This window comes from Rutidosis leptorrhynchoides, chromosome 5, assembly GCF_046630445.1.
Source record: "Rutidosis leptorrhynchoides isolate AG116_Rl617_1_P2 chromosome 5, CSIRO_AGI_Rlap_v1, whole genome shotgun sequence".
Classification (NCBI taxonomy): Eukaryota; Viridiplantae; Streptophyta; class Magnoliopsida; order Asterales; family Asteraceae; genus Rutidosis; species Rutidosis leptorrhynchoides.
Window position 1 is genome coordinate 27,584,711 of NC_092337.1, and position 21,694 is coordinate 27,606,404.

General features: G+C 32.1%; 1 protein-coding gene across 2 annotated transcripts; it reads left to right on the forward strand.

Moving 5' to 3' along the window:
- Nucleotides 1–16,458: 16,458 nt before the first annotated feature.
- LOC139846947 (uncharacterized) lies at nucleotides 16,459–20,940 on the forward strand. Of its 2 annotated transcripts, none has more exons than XM_071836528.1 (4): nucleotides 16,459–16,548; nucleotides 17,376–17,778; nucleotides 18,227–19,124; nucleotides 19,237–20,940. In XM_071836528.1, exons 2-4 carry the CDS (start codon nucleotides 17,573–17,575, stop codon nucleotides 20,728–20,730), a joined length of 2,598 nt encoding a protein of 865 aa, XP_071692629.1. In that variant the 5' UTR covers nucleotides 16,459–16,548; nucleotides 17,376–17,572; the 3' UTR covers nucleotides 20,731–20,940. The 2 variants fall into 2 exon arrangements, with proteins under 2 accessions (XP_071692629.1, XP_071692628.1); XM_071836527.1 differs by having other exon boundaries at nucleotides 16,491–16,609.
- The last annotated feature ends 754 nt before the right edge of the window (nucleotides 20,941–21,694 follow it).

Here is a 21,694-nt window from a genome sequence, read left to right on the forward strand (position 1 = left end):
CATCCTCTCGATTGAGGTGTTTTCAAGAATCATGAAAGGTTTGAACGCATATTGTAATTGTCAAGATACAAATAAGGTTTAAGATGAAATCAAGTGGCAAAATTGAAGAAATATTTAGTTTCATATATTATAATCAATATTTTAATTCATTTTAATTGTCCAATATTGGCAGTCCACAGTTAACAGTCCACAATTTGTAGTTCAACAATTCATATATAGTTTAATATACAATGTTCGAATTAATTAATATGTGTCGTGACCCATTATATACATGTCTCAGACTCGATCACAACTCAAACTATATATATTATTTAAGAATCAACCTCAACCCTGTATAGTGAACTCGAACATTACAGCATATAGAGTGTCTATGGTTATTCCAAATAATATATATAGATGCGTCGATATGATATGTCAAAACATTGTATACGTGTCCCGACATTTAAAGTGCGTAAAATAAATAACATAAATTAAATGACGATAAATAAAATTGTGAGAATTTAAATTGTGATAAATAAATTGCGATAATTAAATTGTGATAAATAAATTGCGATAAATAAAATATAATACGGAATTAACAGTTAGCTAGGAACAGTTAGCAAGGAATAGTTAGCGTGGATTCTTATCAAAATTTCTCATAATTAATTTGTTTGTTTCTAACAAATTTTATTTTGTCCAACGTTTTCTTCATTATGCCACTTGTTGGATTCTGATAGGTCAAAATCCAAATATAAAATTGAATGAAAATGATTATTCTGTGGTGAACGGATTCGTATATCTGTGGATGTAAGTAGGATAGTAAATGACTGTTGAATTAGATTCGAAGAATGTACAGTGTAACTTATTAATGTGAAATCTAAATATTTCTCGGGTATTACCTACCCGTTAAAATATTTTCACCATTAACAGTTTGTACAAAAGAATTTTTAATTACAATCTTTATGAAAATATATATACATATATATTTTCTTCAGATGTAATCATGGATTTAATGAATCAATATGATATTAAACTCATTTGATTTACCGTTAGAACAATAATATATAATCTCTAAAATATTAGAGATTACATAATTGCCATGTCGAACGAAGATAAATAATGTAGAACGTCATGTAGAACGATGATTATGCTCGAGGTACAAAATGAGATGTTGAGACATGGATTGTTGATAGTACTGGTGCTGTTACTGATGGTACTATTGGTGCCGGTGGTGTTGCTGAAGCTGGTAAATTTTGCACCATATTGTTCAAATTGATTACTCGAGCTCGAAGTTCGTTGACTTCTTCTATTATTCCCGGATGATTGTCGGTCGGAATGAGCGGATGAATAAGGTTTAGAATTTGAGATAGTATATAATCATGACGAGATACTCTGGATATGAGAGAGAAAATGGTGTCTCGAACAGGTTCGCCGGTAAGCGCTTCAGGTTCATCGTCAAGAGGTGAATTCGGTTGGTGGAAGGGATCGCCTTCTTCGCGTCTCCATTGATTAAGTCGACTACGAACCTATCAGATGAATTGGGGATGGCTGATTGGTTGATTCATTCTGGTGACGCTGCTTTCGGAGCTTAGGTGAACATCCATGTTGAAATAGCTGGCGGATTCCGAAGAACATGAACTAGTGGCGAGTTCCATTTCGTACGATTGAGTAAAGGGTTTTTCGGTATGAAATGATTTTTGGCTATCGGATGGTATTCTAATTTCATAGAATATCTATATATATAGAACAAAAGATTTCGTAGAATACGGAAGAATTTACGGAATATGTCAGGCAAAGTTTACAGTAACAGATACGCTAAGATATGAATTTTGTCTATAAACTATTCATGCAATCAATGCAGTAAGATGTGTCTAGACTAAGAATGATAAGCAAATGATTCTGTAAGAATGATAAGCAAGTAATTTTTGACACGAAATGATAAGCAAAACTTTTGACATGTAGACAAGGTCGAAGTCCAGACTCACTAATGCATCTAAACAACTATCAGTTAGACACACTAATGCAAGACCTGGTTCGCTAAGACCACCGCTCTGATACCACCTATAACGACCCGTCCTAATCCATCTGGACGAATACATTACATTTGGTTACATTACGAGGTACTTGACCTCTATATGATACATTTTACAAACATTGCATTCGTTTTTAAAAGACAATCTTTCATTTCATCGAAAGATGACGGCATGCATACCATTTCATAATATATCCAACTATAATTGACTTAATAATAATCTTGATGAACTCAACGACTCGAATGCAACATCTTTTGAAATATGCCATGAATGACTCCAAGTAATATCTTTAAAATGAGCAAATGCACAGAGGAAGATTTCTTTCATACCTGAGAATAAACATGCTTTAAAGTGTCAACCAAAAGGTTGGTGAGTTCATAGGTTTATCGTAATCAATCATTTCCATATTTTAATAGACCACAAGATTTTCATATTTCATAAACATCATTCTCATATCAGGCATTTCACAAACTGCATGGAGATAAAAATCATTCATATGGTGAACACCTGGTAACCGACCTTAACAAGATGCATATAGAATATCCCCATTATTCCGGAACTCCCTTCGGACATGATAAATTCGAACTACTAAAGCATCCGGTACTTTGGATGGGGCTTGTTGGGCCCAATAGATCTATCTTTAGGATTCGCGTCAATTAGGGTGTATGTTCCCTATTTCTTAGATTACCAGACTAAAAAGGGACATATTCGGTTTAATAATCCAGCCATAGAATGTAGTTTTCAATACTTGTGTCTATTTCGTAAAGCATTTATAAAAGCAGCGCATGTATTCTCAGTCCCAAAAATATATATTGCAAAATCATTTAAAAAGGGAGCAAATGAAACTCACAATCCAATATTTTGTAGTAAAAATATTCATACGACGAAACTGAACAACTGAACAATGCAGGGTTAGCCTCGGATTCACGAACCTATATCATTCATTTATATATTAAAACGTATCCTTGTAATCGAACAAATATACATATTATTATTAATGATATAGTTTTTATATTAATAACTTATATATTTCATTACTTAATTAAATAAATCTATTTTATATATATACAAATATTAATATAGTGAAGTTATATATTAAATATATTGTTTTTATATGAAGAATCATTTGTTTGTGAAATTCATAATTTTTATAATAATGCATATTACTTAATAATAATAATTATTGTAGCAATCTTATTACTAATGATAATAATAGTGATATTAATAATAATGACTGTAAGATATTAATTTTTATTGTTCATATTAGTTATAATAATAATTTTTGTAATCAAATAGTAATGATACTCATAATAATATTTAGAATAATACAACTTAATAATGATACTAATAATGATAATAACATTGGTAATGATACTAATAATAATGGTAATCATAATTTGTAGTTAATAATAATAAATGGTACTCCGTAACTAATACCTTTGTGTAATAATAATAATAATAATAATAATAATAATAATAATAATAATAATAATAATAATAATAATAATAATAATAATAATAATAATAATAATAATAATAATAATAATAATAATAGTTACAAAAGTGATACTAGTACTAATATTAATGAGAAAAATGATAACTTGTATTATTTCCATAATAATAATAATAACCCTAATCATAATAATATTAATACATATATTAGTAACAATATCTATATTTCATAAATGATACAATTTAATAATAATCAACATATTAATAATACTTATAGCAATAATAATAATAAAAATAATAATAATAATAATAATAATAATAATAATAATAATAATAATAATAATAATAATAATAATAGTAACAATAATGATTATGATAATTATAATTATGATATTATTAATAATCATGGTAATTATAATACTAACACTAATATTAATTATAATACTTATAAATATAAATGTGATAATAATTATAATTATAATCATAATACTAATAAAAATAATAATAATCATAATCGCAATAATAACAACAACAACAACAACAACAACAACAATAATAATAATAATAATAATAATAATAATAATAATAATAATAATAATAATAATAATAATAATAATAATAATAATAATAATAATAATAATAATAATAAATATATAAAAGAAATAGACTACCTTATCAAAGGAGGTTAAAAAAAATATATATATGACCCAGCCTGGGCTCGAACCCGTGACCTCCCGCTCACTCGCACAACACCTTAACCTTTCGTTTGATTTTGTTTTCCTGATTAACTCTTGCCCCATTTATATTTAACCCCATAATTAAAACTGTTCTATCTCCTCCTTCAAGAATCAAATCGACCAGAGTTTTTGAGACTCCAATATTACAGACTTTGTTCGTGAATCGTCGGGATTAGTCAAGGTCAAATATATACATGAACACCGTTCAAAGTTTTTGAGACTCCAATATTACAGACTTTGCTTATCTTGTCGATTTCATATAAAGATTAAGTTTAAATTTGGTCGGAAATTTCTGGGTCGTCACAATATACATACATATATTTTCATAAAGACTATAATAAAATTCTCTGGTACAAAATATTACTTGTGAAACTTTTAACGGGTAGGTAATACTCGAGAGATATATAAATTCACAATTAATATGTTACATTCTTCGATTCTGATTCAGCAAATCAACTTCGACTTTTCATTCGAATAAGCCTTATTATAACTGTGATATATACGTTTCATCTTTTTGTCATTGTTACCGGGGAACCGTTTATATTCCACCACATTAGCAGTAAACATACCAGTAACATCATTGATCTTTAACTTTTCGAAAAATCATTATATTCATTGAAACCCTATCATGTACTCATCTGCATCTTATAACGGTAATTGTCATACCAAAAAGCTTCAATCATTATTCTCGAATTTCCCAGCAATTCTAAGCCAACAGTTATATATGTACATATAACGTCTATCTCCTAGACTTACACACTTCGAATGTTAAGTTTCTGAAAAAACACCCTAAACTGCGAACTAGTTCTCCGAATTTTTGGAAAAATGCTGATGAAGCAGCAAAAACCGTAAACGACCTTAACAGTCAAAAGTTTGATGATAAAGAATAGTGTGTTAGCAAAGCTCAGAAAAAGATAAGGTTTGGAACTGGAAAACGGATTGAGCAAACCATGAAGGAGGCTGTGGACAAATCATAACGACTAAATCTGCCTTCAAAGAATCCAAATGATTCAGTGTGTGCTGAAGTCTTTAGTGAATACCTTACTCCTTAATTTAAAACCCTTACGGATAATATTCTTCATCATCCTCTAATCTTAGATATTCTAAGATATCATCAAATCTTTCATTATAAATATCTTCGATATTTCTGAAGATATTTTCATAATTATTCTTATCTGAAATCATTTATCTCCTCACGTTATCTGTATCATATCATAAAGAAAACTGTTTTAGTTTCTAAATTTTGAAACTTCGAGTTTAAAGTATGAATGTTTTTAAAGTAGTGTTGAGAATTGAAGCATGAGTTAGTATAATATAATGACACTTGATCAACGTGATTATATTACAGTAAGTCATGCTGAGTTTCTAATGGAATGTGATAAAAGTTCACAGATCATACCCTCATCATGAACCATGTTACATAACTCTTTCATTCTATTTAACCTCTAAACTATCAAGAAAATATTTTCTTGATGATTCGGTCTTTTCCGGGTATTCTGGTAATTTGTCAAATCAAATCGTGCTATTACCTTTCCTTTTTACTTTGTATATTATGATCATTCGAAACTCCATACCTATGAATTCTGGACCATTATTCGCTTGACTTGAAGTCGGGAAGGAAAAATAAAAGCATGGAACTCCTAAATATAAGGGAAAATATAAAGCCTGACAACAACACATAAATTACAAACCGTGTATATCAATACGTATTACAATGTAAATACACGGGAGAATTAAAAACATTATAACCCCAAGGTAATAGTAGAAGAAAATAACTTCCTCTGGTGGCAGATGAAAAAGAAGAATGAAGGATACTATAGCCAGGAAAATGTCAAGAATCAGGACTGGATTTAGCATTTTTACAATCTATCGGGATGTACGAAATAAAGAAGAAGATTATTGGAGTGGTGAAAATAAATGAAACGGAAGAGGTCAATTTATAGCGAAATATCAGACATAGCAATCGAGACAGATTATCGCATTTAATCAAAGAGGATCATAATTTCCTTGATTACCGGAGAATCAAATCTTTTATAGATTTCAAGGACTATCTTTAAATTCCTTAAAATCCGGAAATCCACCATGACTACGTCAAAAGTTAAATCTCTATCTCAACCTTTTGTGACAGCTTCACTCATACGCTTCACATAATCGAATCGTTTTATCTACATTAGTCAATAATGATAAAACTCTACTTTTCAACTCATATGAGTTATGAAAACATACTTATTGTCAGCCATGACAATCCCAATCAAATTTCAGGATGAAATTTCTTTAACGGGTAGGTACTGTGACAACCCAAAAATTTTCGACCAAATTTAAACTTAATCTTATATGATTCCAACAAGATAAGCAAAGTCTGTTAAGTTGAATCTCAAAAATTTTGAACTATGTTCATGTATTCTTTTAACCTCGATCAAATTTCGACGATTCACGAAAGAATATATAAATGGAAATGAATATATATATGTATATATATTATAACTTGAAAACGTTAACAAAGTATTAAATGTATAATATTTTACATTAAACGTATTTGTCTCAATATATGCTTAATATATTCATCTACGGAATTAGAAGATAATACCAATGATTAGATTGGTAGATATTTCAACATTTATAAATCCCTTAAGTATTGTGATAAGTCTTTATTGAGAGGTGCACCTTGATTTAAGAAATTTTTCCTTTTTGACTGTATTTGAATTAAATATATAAATAACTTACAACGTTTATATTAAAAAAATGTTTATATATATTGTATATATATATATATATATATATATATATATATATATATATATATATATATATATATATATATATATATATATATATTAAGGTTCAAAATTATTTTTATAAACGATAGTAACACTCGTTTATTTTACCGTTTGATAATTAAATATTATATATAAGATGTACAAATTTATATTTTTCTAAACGAAAATATATATTTTACAATGTGATAATGTATAGAATTAAATTAGATATAAAACGTTTCGATATTAGTTAATATATTTTAATAAACAACGAGGAGTTGTTTTATAGAAGCAAATGACCAAATTACTCAAATGTATAAGTTATACTTCGAGTAATATAGTCTATCGATGATTAAGTCTAATTATTAATAAAGGTACACGTCGCGAAACGTAAAGTGCTAGTTTTCTAAGTCGAGCTTCAACGAATATTTCATCGGAACTAAAATTTCAAGTTAACTAGGCACGAGAATATAATATAATATATAATTAATTAATATAAATTATATATATTATATATTTTTTTATTATGTCGACAAACTAGAAAACAAAACGATTATGAGCTGGAAATTACGGCCATGCGATCGCATGGCCACAAGCCTAGAATTCCAAGCGATCGCATGGGATGGCTGGACAGGCAAGGTCTATAAATATCGAACGATTTCAGTTGCACACACACACACAAATTATTCATCTATCTCCCTCTGTATTATATTTATATTATTATTATTATTATTATTATTATTATTATTATTATTATTATTATTATTATTATTATTATTATTATTATTATTATTATTATTATTATTATTATTATTATTAAGATTATTATTATTGTTATTAAGATTAAGATTATTATTATTATTAATCTTATTATTATTAGTAGTATTATTATTATTAAGTATATCACATAAAATACTACGACGAGGTCATGAGCGGGTTATTTTCAAAAACGGGTTTTCGAGCAGGATAGAGCTAAGGAAACTATGGATTATAGCTATGGAGGTTATGGGTAATGTTCGTGGGTATTGTTCGCAAGTCAAACCTAGTGTTTATCATCTCCGTTGCGTCTACGTACTTTCCTACAATATTGAATCACAATATTGATACGTGAGCATTCATATCTTATCTTTTACATATTAATAGTGTATCCCTGTCTAGTGCTCGAGTATATATGTTTATGCATGCTAGTATGCTTTAATTTTGTCGATAGGTAGTTTATGGTGAATCACGAATTTGATACATATGCTACTGATATAAAGTATATCATATGCATGTCGTTGGAAAGCTATCGAAAAATTAATAACTTTTCATTTAGAAATCGCGTGATTTCGATGAACGGATTAAAAGATATGGTCAACTGAATTATGGTTGACGTTAATTGAAATTGTGTTTGAAACTGTAAATTAATATTTAAACAACTTGTCTATGAAATTGATAAATTGGATTTTTAGATATTACTAATCGAGTAAATGAATTTCTATATAAAACACGTTTTGTTTTGTTAATCAATTGTCAAAGTTGACTGTCTTATCATGTTTTAAAGCTTTATAAACAATATAACCTGATTTCACAAGTATTGGGAAACTATATGAAATGTTAAAATATATTCAATTACCATGATCATTTAAATATAATATAACTCCTGAAATAAATAATGTTTTAAGTTTGATAAACTATAATTCCTTCAACTATCAAGACTTATATTATGTTAATATAATAAACATGCATAGATTTAAAGATCATATTGGTTCAGGTTGACTTTTGAGATGACTTTTGTTAACTTTTGCATGTCAGTCTCGGGCATTAGGATTGTGATACACTATGACCCGACCTAGCTTGTTAGACATGTATTGACCAACATATGTTCTCTAGGTTGAGATCTACGGTTATTTTGCATTCCGAGTTTCGGTCACATTTCGGTGAATGACCTTGTATGCTGCTAAGGTGATTTTATAGATCCCTTTTTAATTACTTTTGCAATCTATATTTTTGGCCTGAGAATACATGCACTTTATTTTAAACGCAATGGATACAAGTACATACTAAATTCTACACCGAGTTTGAATCGAAAATCCCTTAGCTTTGGTAACTAGTAACTGCCAGTTATAAGAATTGGTGGACGCGAGCAGTTATATATGGATCCATAGGACTTGACATCCCCGTCTGTTTCAGGTATAGAAACCCTAGCCTGAACTATAAAACAGACGTATGCTATTTGAGGTTACTACACGTTGGATTGCGTGTATTGTACATGTTAGTTGCATGTATGTTAAAATAGGGGTACTTATTATATATACGTTAAAATTAGTTACCAGGGTGCTCAATCTTGTAGAATATTTTGATAAACGTTTTTGGATGAAACAACTGAAATCTTGTGATCCACCTATATATACGGATTATGCGCAACATTAAAACTATGAACTCATCAACCTTTGTGTTGACACTTGAAAGCATGTTTATTCTCAGGTTCCTAGAAGTCTTCCGCTTGGTTATATGTGATACAAGCTATGTGAATGGAGTCATACATGCTTTATTCGAGAAAACGTTGCATTCACAAAATCATCACCATGAATCTTATTTTAACTGCATTATCAACGGATGTAGTATTGTAAACTATTAATTATGGTGATTGTCTATATGTAGAAATCATCAAATGTCAAAAACCTTGGAATTTGATATTCAATTATCGTGTGCCTTTTCAAAAGAATGCAATGTTTACAAAACGTATCATGTAGAGGTCAGTACCTCACTGTGAAATTGTTGAACGATGTATTCGTCCAAAGGGATATGGACGGATCATCACATACAGTCTTTTGTTTTCTAGCAGACCATGATATTAGATTCGAACCCAAATATATGGCATATCCCCCTGTAGATCGACGGTCATGTTGGTAACCAGCCCAATCCGCATCCGAAAAAGCGTTGATAAAAGGAGAATGAGCATTAGTGTATGTATGTAAAAGAAATTCAGAATTATGCTGAATCAGAAGGCCATAGTCAACGGTTCCTTTAAGATACCGAAGAATCCATTTAACAACAGACCAGTGATTGATAGTAGGAGAGTGCATAAACTGGAAGACTTTGTTGACTGCAAAGGTAATGTCTGGACGAGAAAGGGTAACATACTGTAAAGCACCCACTGTCTGTCGATATTTAACGGGATTCTCCAATTGAGGACTATCACCGAGAGCTAAATTAGCAGTTGTAGTCATCGGTGTGGTAACAAGCTTAGAATGTGAGAGATCAGCTTTTTCTAGTACTTCTAGAATATATTTCTTCTGGAACAAAACTAAGCCGTTTTTGTTTGAGGTTACTTCAACGCCAAGAAAATATGAAAGAGGACCCATGTCTTTGATAGCAAAGGACTGGCTTAGTTTCTTGACAACCTTCAATCATTGTAGGATTGTTACCTGTCATAATGATGTCATCAATGTAAACCAACATATATAATTTGGGTACCCTTTGATGAATATATGAAGACTGACGGATTTGTTTTCGAACCCTTAAATCTAAGAGATAATAATACCCCAGATAAGCGATTAAACCATGCATGTGGTGCCTCTTTCAGACCATATAGGGCTTTATGAAGATGACATACATGATTAGGCTTTTGTGAATTGATGAAGCATGGTGGTTGTCGTAGATAAACTGTCTCAGTCAAGTCTCCGTGTAAAAAGGCATTTTGAACATCCAACTAACGTAGTGGCCAATTTTGTGCCACAGCAAGTGATAGAACAACACGGACAGTAGTAAATTTTACTACTGGACTGAAGGTTTCATTATAATCAATTCTAAATTGTTGGTTGAACCCCTTGGCGACTAGGCGAGCCTTGTAGCGAGTAATGGTACCTGTTTGATTTCGCTTAATCTTGTAGACCCATTTACAATCAACATTGACATTAGATACATGTGGGACTAATGACCATGTGCCATTACGAATTAGTGCAGAATATTCTTCAGCCATAGCCTTACGCTAGGATCTTTGTTAGCAATCGTAAAGGTAGTTGGTTCACTTTCGAGTGATGTGTGAAAGGTGGATATATTTTTTGGTTTTGGGTTTGGCCTTAAGTTAGAAGTTCGAGTACGAGGAGGACGAGTAACATTCATGTCCGACTGTGCAGTAGGTTGCGGGGTAGGTTGTGAAGATGTGTTTAGAGTAGGAGGAACAGTAGTGTCCGACTGTACGAAAAGTTATGGGGTAGGTTGTGAAGAACTGTTTAGAGTAGGAGGAACAGTTGTGTCCGACTGTACAGTAGGTTCTTGGGTAGGTTGTGAAGAAGTGTTTGGTTGCGATGAAATAGGATTTTTAGATCTCCTGCTGTATACCTTTATATCATGAGAGGGTTGTTTAGGAAGAGGTGACTCAAAAGAGGGTTGTTCAGCAGGAGGTGACGGAGAAGCGGAAAATTTTTGTGGTGGTTGTGGGTCAGGCGGAATTACGTCACAAGGATAACTGGAAAAATAAGGATTGGAAGGTTGTGCGGTTGTTGTCGAAAGTGGGGACGGTGTTTGTTTAAAAGGAAAACATTGTTCATTGAAATGAACATGTCGGGCAATATAAAGACGACTAGTTGTTGTATCTAAGCATCTATAACCGTGATGAGAGGGCTTGTACCGGAGAAAGACACAAGCAATGGAACGAAAGTCCATTTTGTGTTTATTGTAAAGACGAATATGTGGAAAACATTGAGACCCAAAAACATGTAAAAAGGAGAGATCTGGTGATCGCTTAGATACATGTTCGAAAGGAGATATCGAAGAAGAAGTACGAGAGGGCATACGGTTAATGAGAGAGACGATTATATCATATGCAAAATGCCAAAACTTTGATAGAACACTCGACTGTGATAGGAGAGTGAGACCAGTTTCCACCACATGTCGGTGTTGTCATTCAACTAAACCGTTTTGTTCACTGGTATGAGGACATGAAAGACGACGAAGAACGCCAAGAGTGGTGAAAAACTATGATAAATTTCGGAACTCACCTCCCCAATCTTTTTGTACAGATTTGAGTTTAGTGTTAAACTGTCGTTCAACAACAAACATGAATTGTTTAAAAATGTTGTAGACATCAGATTTATTTTTTAAAGAAAATATGCACATATACCGAGAGAAATCATCAACATAAAGTAAAAAATACTGATGATCATCAGATGAAGTAACGGGTGTTGGACCCCAAACATCACAAATTAAGAGATCAAACATACGAGTACTTTGTTATTAGACGAATACAAATGAAGTTTCTATGATTTCCCAATGTGACATGAAGTACAAAAGGAATCCGAACTTTTATTGAAAATGGGAAGTTTATACTTACATAACATAGTACGTAAAAGTTGGGAACGTGGATGTCCAAGCCTTTGATGCCAGATATCTGATGATGCGCGAAAAGTAGTGAAAGCGACTTTTGGAAGTTTTCGTATGTCGGGAAGATTTATTGAGTAGAGCCCATTGTTACTTGGACTTGTGAGGATGGAATTGCGTGTAAACTTGTCCTTTGCAACAAAAAAAGTAAAGTGAAATTCAAAAAAGACATGATTATCATGGCAAAATTTTTGAACAGAAAGAAGATTTTGTTTGATTTGAGGAACATGAAGTATTTTAGTAAGTGAAAAGCTTTTAGAGGGCGAAGAAAGATAAGTTGAACCATTATGAAGTATGGGTAAACCCTTACCATTTCCAATATGAAGTGCATCCTCACCGTTGTATGGCTCGAAGCTGTCAAAGCTGGAAGTGTCTCGAGCAACATGGCTATTTGAACCAGTATCTATAAGCCATGAGTTGGACCGTTGTGACCGATAGTCAGCAGTGTTTGCTGAGGGTTGTTGCTATCTTAGTCTTACGGTTGTGGGGTCCCGATTAGGACACTGAGATGGTATGTGTCCAATACCACATCTTATGCACGTGCCATAAACAGTATTTTGGTTTGATGCCCACGAAAATGAATTTATGTTACCCCCAGTTTGTCGATTGAAAGAACCTCGTCCACGACGATTATTGAAGCCACGTCCCCGAGAGTTTTGAGGACGAGAAGTAAAGAAGGATTGAGTCGATGGTTGATTCATTGGTTGAAGTTGACAACCAAATTGAGAGGCGAGTTGCCTTAGTACCTGTAACGCATCAGATTGCGAACTGGAAGGTGTTGTTAGCTTTTGACTGATGGTCGTGGCAGTAAATGCCTGGGCTGGTGAGACAGCCGGTGTTGATTTATGTATCATATAATCATGATAAAAAAGAAGGTCATGTAGTTCAATAAAGGCAGTGTCTGCTTTCTGAGTAAGAAGTGTGGATTTGAGACCATTGTATTCTTTTCGAAGACCTGATATGACCAGCATAACTAGATCCTTTTCTTTGATTGTTTCTCCAATATTTGTAAGTGCATCAACATATTCCTTAGCTCGGGTGAGGTATGCTGAAGCAGATTCTTCACTTTTCATCTCAATTTTGAGGAGTTGTGTTTTGAGGGTGTATTTTCTAGAAGATGTATGAGGAGCATAAGCACGTTCTAATGCTAGCCAAACATCTCTGGATGTGGTTCCTTGTACATGTGAAAAAGAAGCTTCAGATATAGTGGAGATAATTAACATTCGTACATGAGCATCATTAGATACCCATGTAGAATAGTTTGGATTTGGTTGAACTGCTTTGGATTCATCGCTGTCTGATGATTCAATAAGGGATTTGATAACTGGTAATGGACATGCGATAGTTCCATCAACGTATCCATTCAAGTTATTTGTGATAAGAAATGGCTCGATCATTGTCTTCTAAAAGCCATAATTTGTTGGAGATAATTTAAAAGCGAACTTGTGAGAATTATGGGACGTTTTCTCAACCGCAGTAAAGGCATTGATTGTTGTCATTTTATTTATTTATTTATTATTATTATTTTTATATTAAAAATAAAAAGGATACAATAGAGGTACTTTTTACATAATATAACCTACAACTCCTCAACCGCTGAAGCAGATTCTACACAACAATCAATGCTGATGCGGTTGAGATGAAAAGTGAAGAATCTGCTTCAACTATTTTGTCTAATAGTCCCAAATCTATTGTCCCCAGACAAAAAACACGCAGTTTTATAAAATCTCACTAACTTCATTCTCCACCAATAATATATCTTCTCTTTTCAGATTAACCTTTTTTCATTGGTTGAAAAAGAATTTGGACAATTAATTTGAGACATTCCAAAATGAAATAATGGACAATAAATTTGAGACGGAGGGAGTATCATTTATCATTGTGTTGGTCTTGATTTAATAATAGTATGCTGCCTTTCTAAAAAATAAAAGAGAAAAAAGAAATATCATTTATCATTTATATAATTTATATAGTACTAGTGAAATGACCTGTAAAATTACGGTATTGTTTAAACGAAACAATTTAATGATATATTTTAGGTATTAAGTGAATGTTAATGTTAAAGTCATTTATTTTAAAGACTCGTTTGACTAAAAAACTTGTCGTTGTTTTTACAAATATATAGAGACATGTATTTTCGCATACATATGTAACGTAATTAGAGCTTTATATGACTATATAGATATACAATGTCTTCATTTTTCGCTAAAAAAATAGCATATCAAATCATAATAATATTATGTACACATGTTCTACACATTGTGAAACTGCTTGTTAATATTTTTTGAAGAGAAACATTAATAGAAGCTCTCTTTTTTAGTAATACGGAGTAACACTTTATAATGCATATAATTATAATTATAATTTATAATAACTATTATAATAAAATTATAATTAATACTTAGTAGTTATACTTACGATAGATTTTCAAACGAAAACATTACACCGTTAGTACCCGTAGTTTGTTCGGATTATCATTACAACACCTAAACTTTTTTTTGCGTAGTTGGTACTTAGGTTTTGTTTAACTTTCGTGAATGACACCCCTAGTTAACTGTCGTTAAATTTTAACAGCTAACCCTCACATGTACCACGCATGTGAGGGTATATTCGTCCGTTTCATTATTTTAATCCATCTAAAACCCTCACATCTTTCTTATTCTTTTAATCCATCTCAGGTTCCGAAACCCCCAAATAAACACACGTTCTCACTATATTTTCTTCATCAACGGAGAGATCTGAAACCCTAACATAACCACCGTCATCAATGGCTATCTCTGTTCACAATGTCCTTCAACAACGCCGGTATCCGTTCATCGCATCTCTCGTTCTAGTAATCATATTCATCACAGTTTTTATCTTAACCACCAACACTTCACAACTACCTCCTCGCTACCGTCTCCCTATTCAAAACATCGCTATCAGAAACATTTTTGACGCCGGTGGGTTTTTAGGTATTCCGGCTGGTGCTGTCGTTAAAACATTTGCGCGCACCAATTTTGTGTTTCTGATTCCTAATGTTGCTGGTTTAAAGATTTGAAGCCGCGATAAATTACCACCTGCAGCTTCGACGGGTATGAAATTTTTTGTTAGAGGTCTCCTTTCATCTTCTTCGTTGATTCAAGTTTCTGGCGAGATTTGAAGGTTCGATTTCATTTCATGTTTGAAGCACGATATGACCATCTACTCATTATTTTGATTAGGTTTATGATTTTGGTTTGTGATTAGATTTATGCTTTTGTTTCCTATTTGATGCACTATCTCATTTCATGTAGTTATAATTTTGATTAGGCTCATGATTTTGCTTTATGATTATGATTTGTGCTTTTTTCAATTGTGATTTGTTAATTGTGATTTAGATGTGGGTTTTTGATTTGGATTTTAGGAAAAGAATATATCGGGTTTTAATTTATTTTGATAAAGAACGGGTTAGACAATGTAGAAGAAACAACAAAAATGACGAAACTACCCCTATCATATACTGAAATTAAAATAAACGAGTTCATTATTTTAATGAATTGAACGAAAATACCCTAACATGCGTGGCACATGTGAGGAGTTAGCTGTTAAATATAAACGGCAGTTAGCAATGAGTATCATTCACGAAAGTTAAACAAAATTTAGGTACCAACTATGCAAAAAAAAAGTTTAGGTGTTGTAATGATAATCTGAACAAACCACATGTACTCCGGTACTCACGGCGTAATTTTTTCTTTTCAAATGGAATAAATAAAAATAGAAATAATCTATTTTAAGTAAAGATTCTAGAGAGTGAAGAATATAAATTAAATGTTAAAGTTTATTTAAAAATTCTATATTACGGACTAAAATATAAAATACCAAATATTGTATCTTGAACCAAAAAATCTCGTACTCGTATTTTTTATGGAGATACTTTACGACTTTTGGAGACGTAAATTAATAAAATAAAATAATAAAATAATCTCAATCAAATAAAAAATATTAATTAACTGCAATTAATTCAACTTTAATGGGTTGAGAGAGGTGGAGAGTTCTTTTCGTGTGGGTAAAGAGAAATAATCTTTTGTGAGGTGTAAAAGGGTAAATCTGTAATTCAACAACCTAAAAAATATCATAAAGAGTTGTTTCCATCTTCAATATACACACACACACACACTCACACTGCCTCTTTTTCTCTCTCTTTTTTCAAACACACAAAAAATATGCATATTCATGTTTGAAAGATGAATCCATGGTCTTAAAATGGTACGGAGTACAATTCTTTTTTTATGGTGGACACAAGAATCTGATGCTATCTCTTTAATTTGTGAGTGAATGGTCTTCTTCTTGCTTAATTTCTTCTTAATTTTCTCTTATTTTCACTCAAGATTTTACAAAACTCAATTCAACGTAACAATTTCTTGATTTTTCCCCACTTTTTTTCTATCATTTTTCACTTTTTTCCATGAAATTTCCTTACTTTCTGGTGGGTCGGTTTTAAAAACTGTTTTTTCCTCTTTTTCCATATAGTGATGCAAATATACATATAAAAAATGGGATCTTTGATCACTGCATACTAGTAAGAAGAAAAAAAAATGATTTTTTTGTTCTTGTCACAGGTAAATCCTTGATTTTTTTTTGAAATTTGTTGCAATGTTTTACTGTTGACTAGCAAGACTCAAAGATCTGACTTTTAATACATCGCTTTACTTTTTTCTTATTTGGTAAATCTTTCTTACTGTATAAAACTAAAGTTGAGATTTGGGTTTGAATTTTTGTTCAATAAAGTTTTGATCTTTAATGTTGATGATAGTGTGCTATGGTTCTTGTTTCCAATTTTCATATTGTTACATAATCCGTTTGTTGTTTATCTTTAAGACCCACATAAAATAACAGTTATTGAAGTTATTATTCATCGAAATTTGCAATCTTTGCTTGTGGGTTTTGTTCTTTGACCACTATTATTGTTCAAAATTGTTTCTTTTTGCTTCAAATCACATAAAGTATTTATCTTTTTTCATCAGTAATCATACTTTGTTATGGGATACATTCATGATCTTTAATATCTTATCATCATCAATTTTATCTTGCAGGAAAATGAACAAATCACTAAGCTTGATTTGATAACTTAATTTCTTGAAAAAGAAAGGGCCTTTGGAGTATAGTTATATATATCATTTTATATACATACATATACATATATGCTGAAGACCAGGTATAAAGGGGCAGCTAAGGAAAGTTCTTGTGACTGTTTAGACAGCACAAGAAGACAATATATTATCAACTGCAGATGATATCTTCTGATGTTCATCCACCACCAGTTCCTAATTGTTCTTCTTCAGATCATCTTAATCAACAAAAGTTTCATGCTTTCAAGATCAGTTATGATGATGATGATGATAAAGCTCATGCTTCTGTTTCTGATATAGATCTGTTAAAGTCTGTGGTTGCTGATCTTCATGACACCCCTAACTCAAAACCCAGTTTCTCTATAAGGTACAGTGAACCCAAAAAAAGGGGGATAAAAACAAAGAAAAGAAAGGAAAACCCACTTTGATGATATTTAATTACTCTACTTTAATTATCACAATTAAGATAAATTCATGTTTAGTTTCTAATTGGGTCATATCCACTCTAGACTTGTATGAATTACATGGCTCAGATTTCTTATCAAGAAAGGCCTTTTTATGTTTTTGTTAATTTTTGTTTCCTTTATGTGATTTTATGTCCTAGTAGGTTCAAATCTGTTATGGGATTCATGATTTAAGACTTTATATACTAGAAAATTATGCTTAATTATGTTGTTGGCATGTGATATATAGCTATGCAATTATTTTAGCAGTTTAGTCAATTCTTGTGGGCTTAAATATGGAGTTTAAATGTTGAAATATATAAAACAAAAATTTGAAACAAGTTTTTTTTCTCTTACTAAATTTTGTTGCAGAGATTATGTTTACAATTCACGCAGCAAGGATATCGTTTGTAATTGGCCGTTTTCTCAAAAAACTTTGCAAGTTTGTTTAAAACATGGAGTGAAGAATTTGTTGCCACCTTTCGAGTCTATTGAAACACTAAGAAATACTTCATCTAATGAACAAATCATTAGCAGTTGTGATGGAAAGTCAAATTCGGAGACGATTTTAGAACCCAAGACATCAAAGAAATCTCAATCCTATCTTCAAGAAGACTCGGGTCAAACAAAGTCAAAGAAAGTTATAATCGATTCTTCAGAAACCGTCATTAAAAAGTGTAGAATTGTTGGTGTTGAACCAATGAAAGAGGTCACACCAATGGCTACTAAAGTGTGTCCGGTTTGCAAGAATTTCTCGTCTTCTTCAAACACTACTTTAAACGCGCACATAGATCAGTGTCTGTATAAATCTGGTGAGTTAAGTACGAAGCAGACTGCGAATCCAAAAGTGGTTGTGAAACATAGGATTAAACCTAGGAAGATGAGGCTAATGGTGAACATCTACAAAACTGCGCGTCATTGTACTGTCGAAGAACTTGATGCTAGAAACGGGACTAGTTGGGCTAATAATTCGACCTTTTCTTCTCAAGAACTTAAGTTTCATGGTGAAAACGAGCGTAAAGAAACTAACGTTGTTCCTGAGGTACATGATCGTAAAGGCGATGTTTATATTGACACAAATGGAACAAAAGTTCGGATCTTGTCAAAAGTAGACACAGCAGATGATCATGGTGTTCGAACGACGCTAAAAGCAGGAAAATCGAGTAAATTTTTCACACCGAAGAAAAAAAACAAGAATCTTGAGCTCAAAAATCAACACAAGTATTTGGAAGCAAGCCCACACAGTCAAAAGTTGAAGCCTTTTTCTGAGGTAGAGTCTTGTTACTTCATTGCATGTAAATTTACTATACTTGGGAATCTTAATTTTAATTCTTATTTTTATTCTGTTACATGTAAATTGGCTTTGTAATGATGATAAACAGGTGAGAATTGGGCGAGAAGAAAACGTTGGTATTAAAAAAAGTTGCAAAGAGGCAATGAATAAAGATGATTTGCCCATTGTTAGGCCGCCTTGGGCATGTTCTAAGCGAACGGTTCTTGTTAAAAAGTCGCAAAATCCAATAAAGAATGCAGTTAAGAACATGAGTATTGCAAATCGTGCCCCTTCGACTGTTTTGTCACAACATAATAGCGAAAAGATTGCAACTTTTTCAAAGTACAAGGATCATTTCGCAAAGAAAAGGTCTCCACCGTTAACAGAGCCAACTTTCAAGAGGTTGAAGAAGATAGGTACCATTTCGGACAATAGTTGTGAGGATCGCAAGTTATCGTCTTTTGGGAAGAAGTTGAATCTTAAAAGAAAAGTTTCTGCTATCGAGCGATCTTGTGTGGGCCCATATCAAGATTCTGCGAAACAGAAATCTCTAGTTGATGAAGATTCTTCTGCATCGATGAAGACTGATTTCGTTACTCCGTCATGTGATGTAGAATCTTATACAAAAGAGACTCGATCACTTGACGAACCATTTGGTACTGAATTTCCAAAAATGGTGAGTGAACCTATCCACATTGATGACGTGGCAGATGACATGGCAGATGATGTGGCAGACGATGTTGAGATGCAACAAAAAACCTTTGAGGAGGTTGATCCGATACAACTTACTGAACCACCAGGATTTTTCTTGAATAGTCATGATCTAGAGATGGTATCCGAAAAGCTTCAAAGAAGTTCATCTATGGCTACTTTCAGCAGAGTCCAATCAAGTGAAGATTGGGATTCTATGTCGAGCTCGCCGATATCAACCATCTCTAATCCAAATTTGGCAAGATTCGATTCAGACAAATTTGCACCTACTAATTCCAGTGATTATTGGAGATCGATGACGACTGCCAGTTTCAAGAATGATCAGCCTTGTTGTTGCTCTAAAAAGGACATCACTTTAACTCAAACTGCTGCTTCAAGTATACAAGAACCTTCTAACTTCATGCCTCATATGTTTCCGGTAGCGGCAGCTGCTGTGGTGTCTGGCGGTGTGCAGGCGGCTTCACCCGCCATGAAATTTCCTAATTATAGTGAATGTGATTCTGTTAGTAGTCCTTTAAAACCAGTTCTCAGGCTTATGGGGAAGAACTTAACTGTGGTTAACACAGATGATTATCAAAATGCACCCCAGATTAGTCCCATGGGTCAGTTTCCTAATGTTCCAAATGCAGAAAATCATGCATCTAACACAATGTTTCGAAGCACAACGTATGCGGATTATATCAAAAGTCAAACGAGATGTGATGGTCATGTGATTAGTGAAATGAACGTGCATAACGCTCCATCAAATTCTGTTAATGAGATCATCTTCATCCCTGAAAATGATGTTAATCGTATGTCTTCTGGTTACCAGTCACAACAACGTTCACTTGGGTACAACAACAAAGACAGCTTTCAAGGTTATTCGGGTTTGTACACCAACAGGTTCTTCTAGATCTGCATCGGTCTATTATCCGCTTATATAGATCGAAGGGCCAGGTACAAACATAAGTTAACATATGATCGATCTAGTCGAAATCTTCTCATAAAGATTATATCTCTTTTTTCTTTGCTTTTAAGTTTCTTTCTTGACAAGGTACTAGCTACTACACTTCTATAAACTTATGATGAGACTTTCATATGAAACTTATGTTTATGTTTATTGGCAACTACTCTGTAATTTAATACTCGATAATTTAATAACCTCGATAAAATTAATAATTTGTTCAGTCCCAACTTGGGACCAGTACAAAATTGGACTCAAATCGATAAAATAATAAGATAATATTTTTTTTGAAATTCTAATATAAATATATTGGTTCCAGCGAAACTATAAATTAATAATTACGGAGTACTATCTTTTTTTCTTTTTTTTTGAAATCTCAATGTACATTGAACTTGACAAGTTCATTAATGTGTGAATTTACATACATGAGAATTTTAAAGGTCCTTATTTATGCTTTATTCAAATAGGTAAAGTGAATGAACATGGTAATTTGGAATGTCGAAGTATTAATTTGAGACTTGCTCACAATTATAAACCAATTTTTTTAAATTAATAATTTATTAATTTATCGATATAATAATATTTTGCTAAATTAATAAAATGTCATGGTCCCAACATTATTAATTTATAGAGGTTTTATTGTATATGAAAACCGGTTTATTAATAATAATCTTTGAATAGTTGTGATTCTTGAATCGGGCTGAAGAATTATTGAGTGTCATTGATAATGAGCATTAGTTTATGTGTTTAGTGATAACCATACCAATCTTTAGGTATCATTAAGTTATCCACTAGCCATCCTTAATGGAGATTTGTTTTTTTTTCCATCGAGTTCTGTTAATACGTATTTTCGGCTAGCGACTATAAGCATGTGCTACTCAAAGGGTTGTTCGTCATAAAAATTTAAAAATTG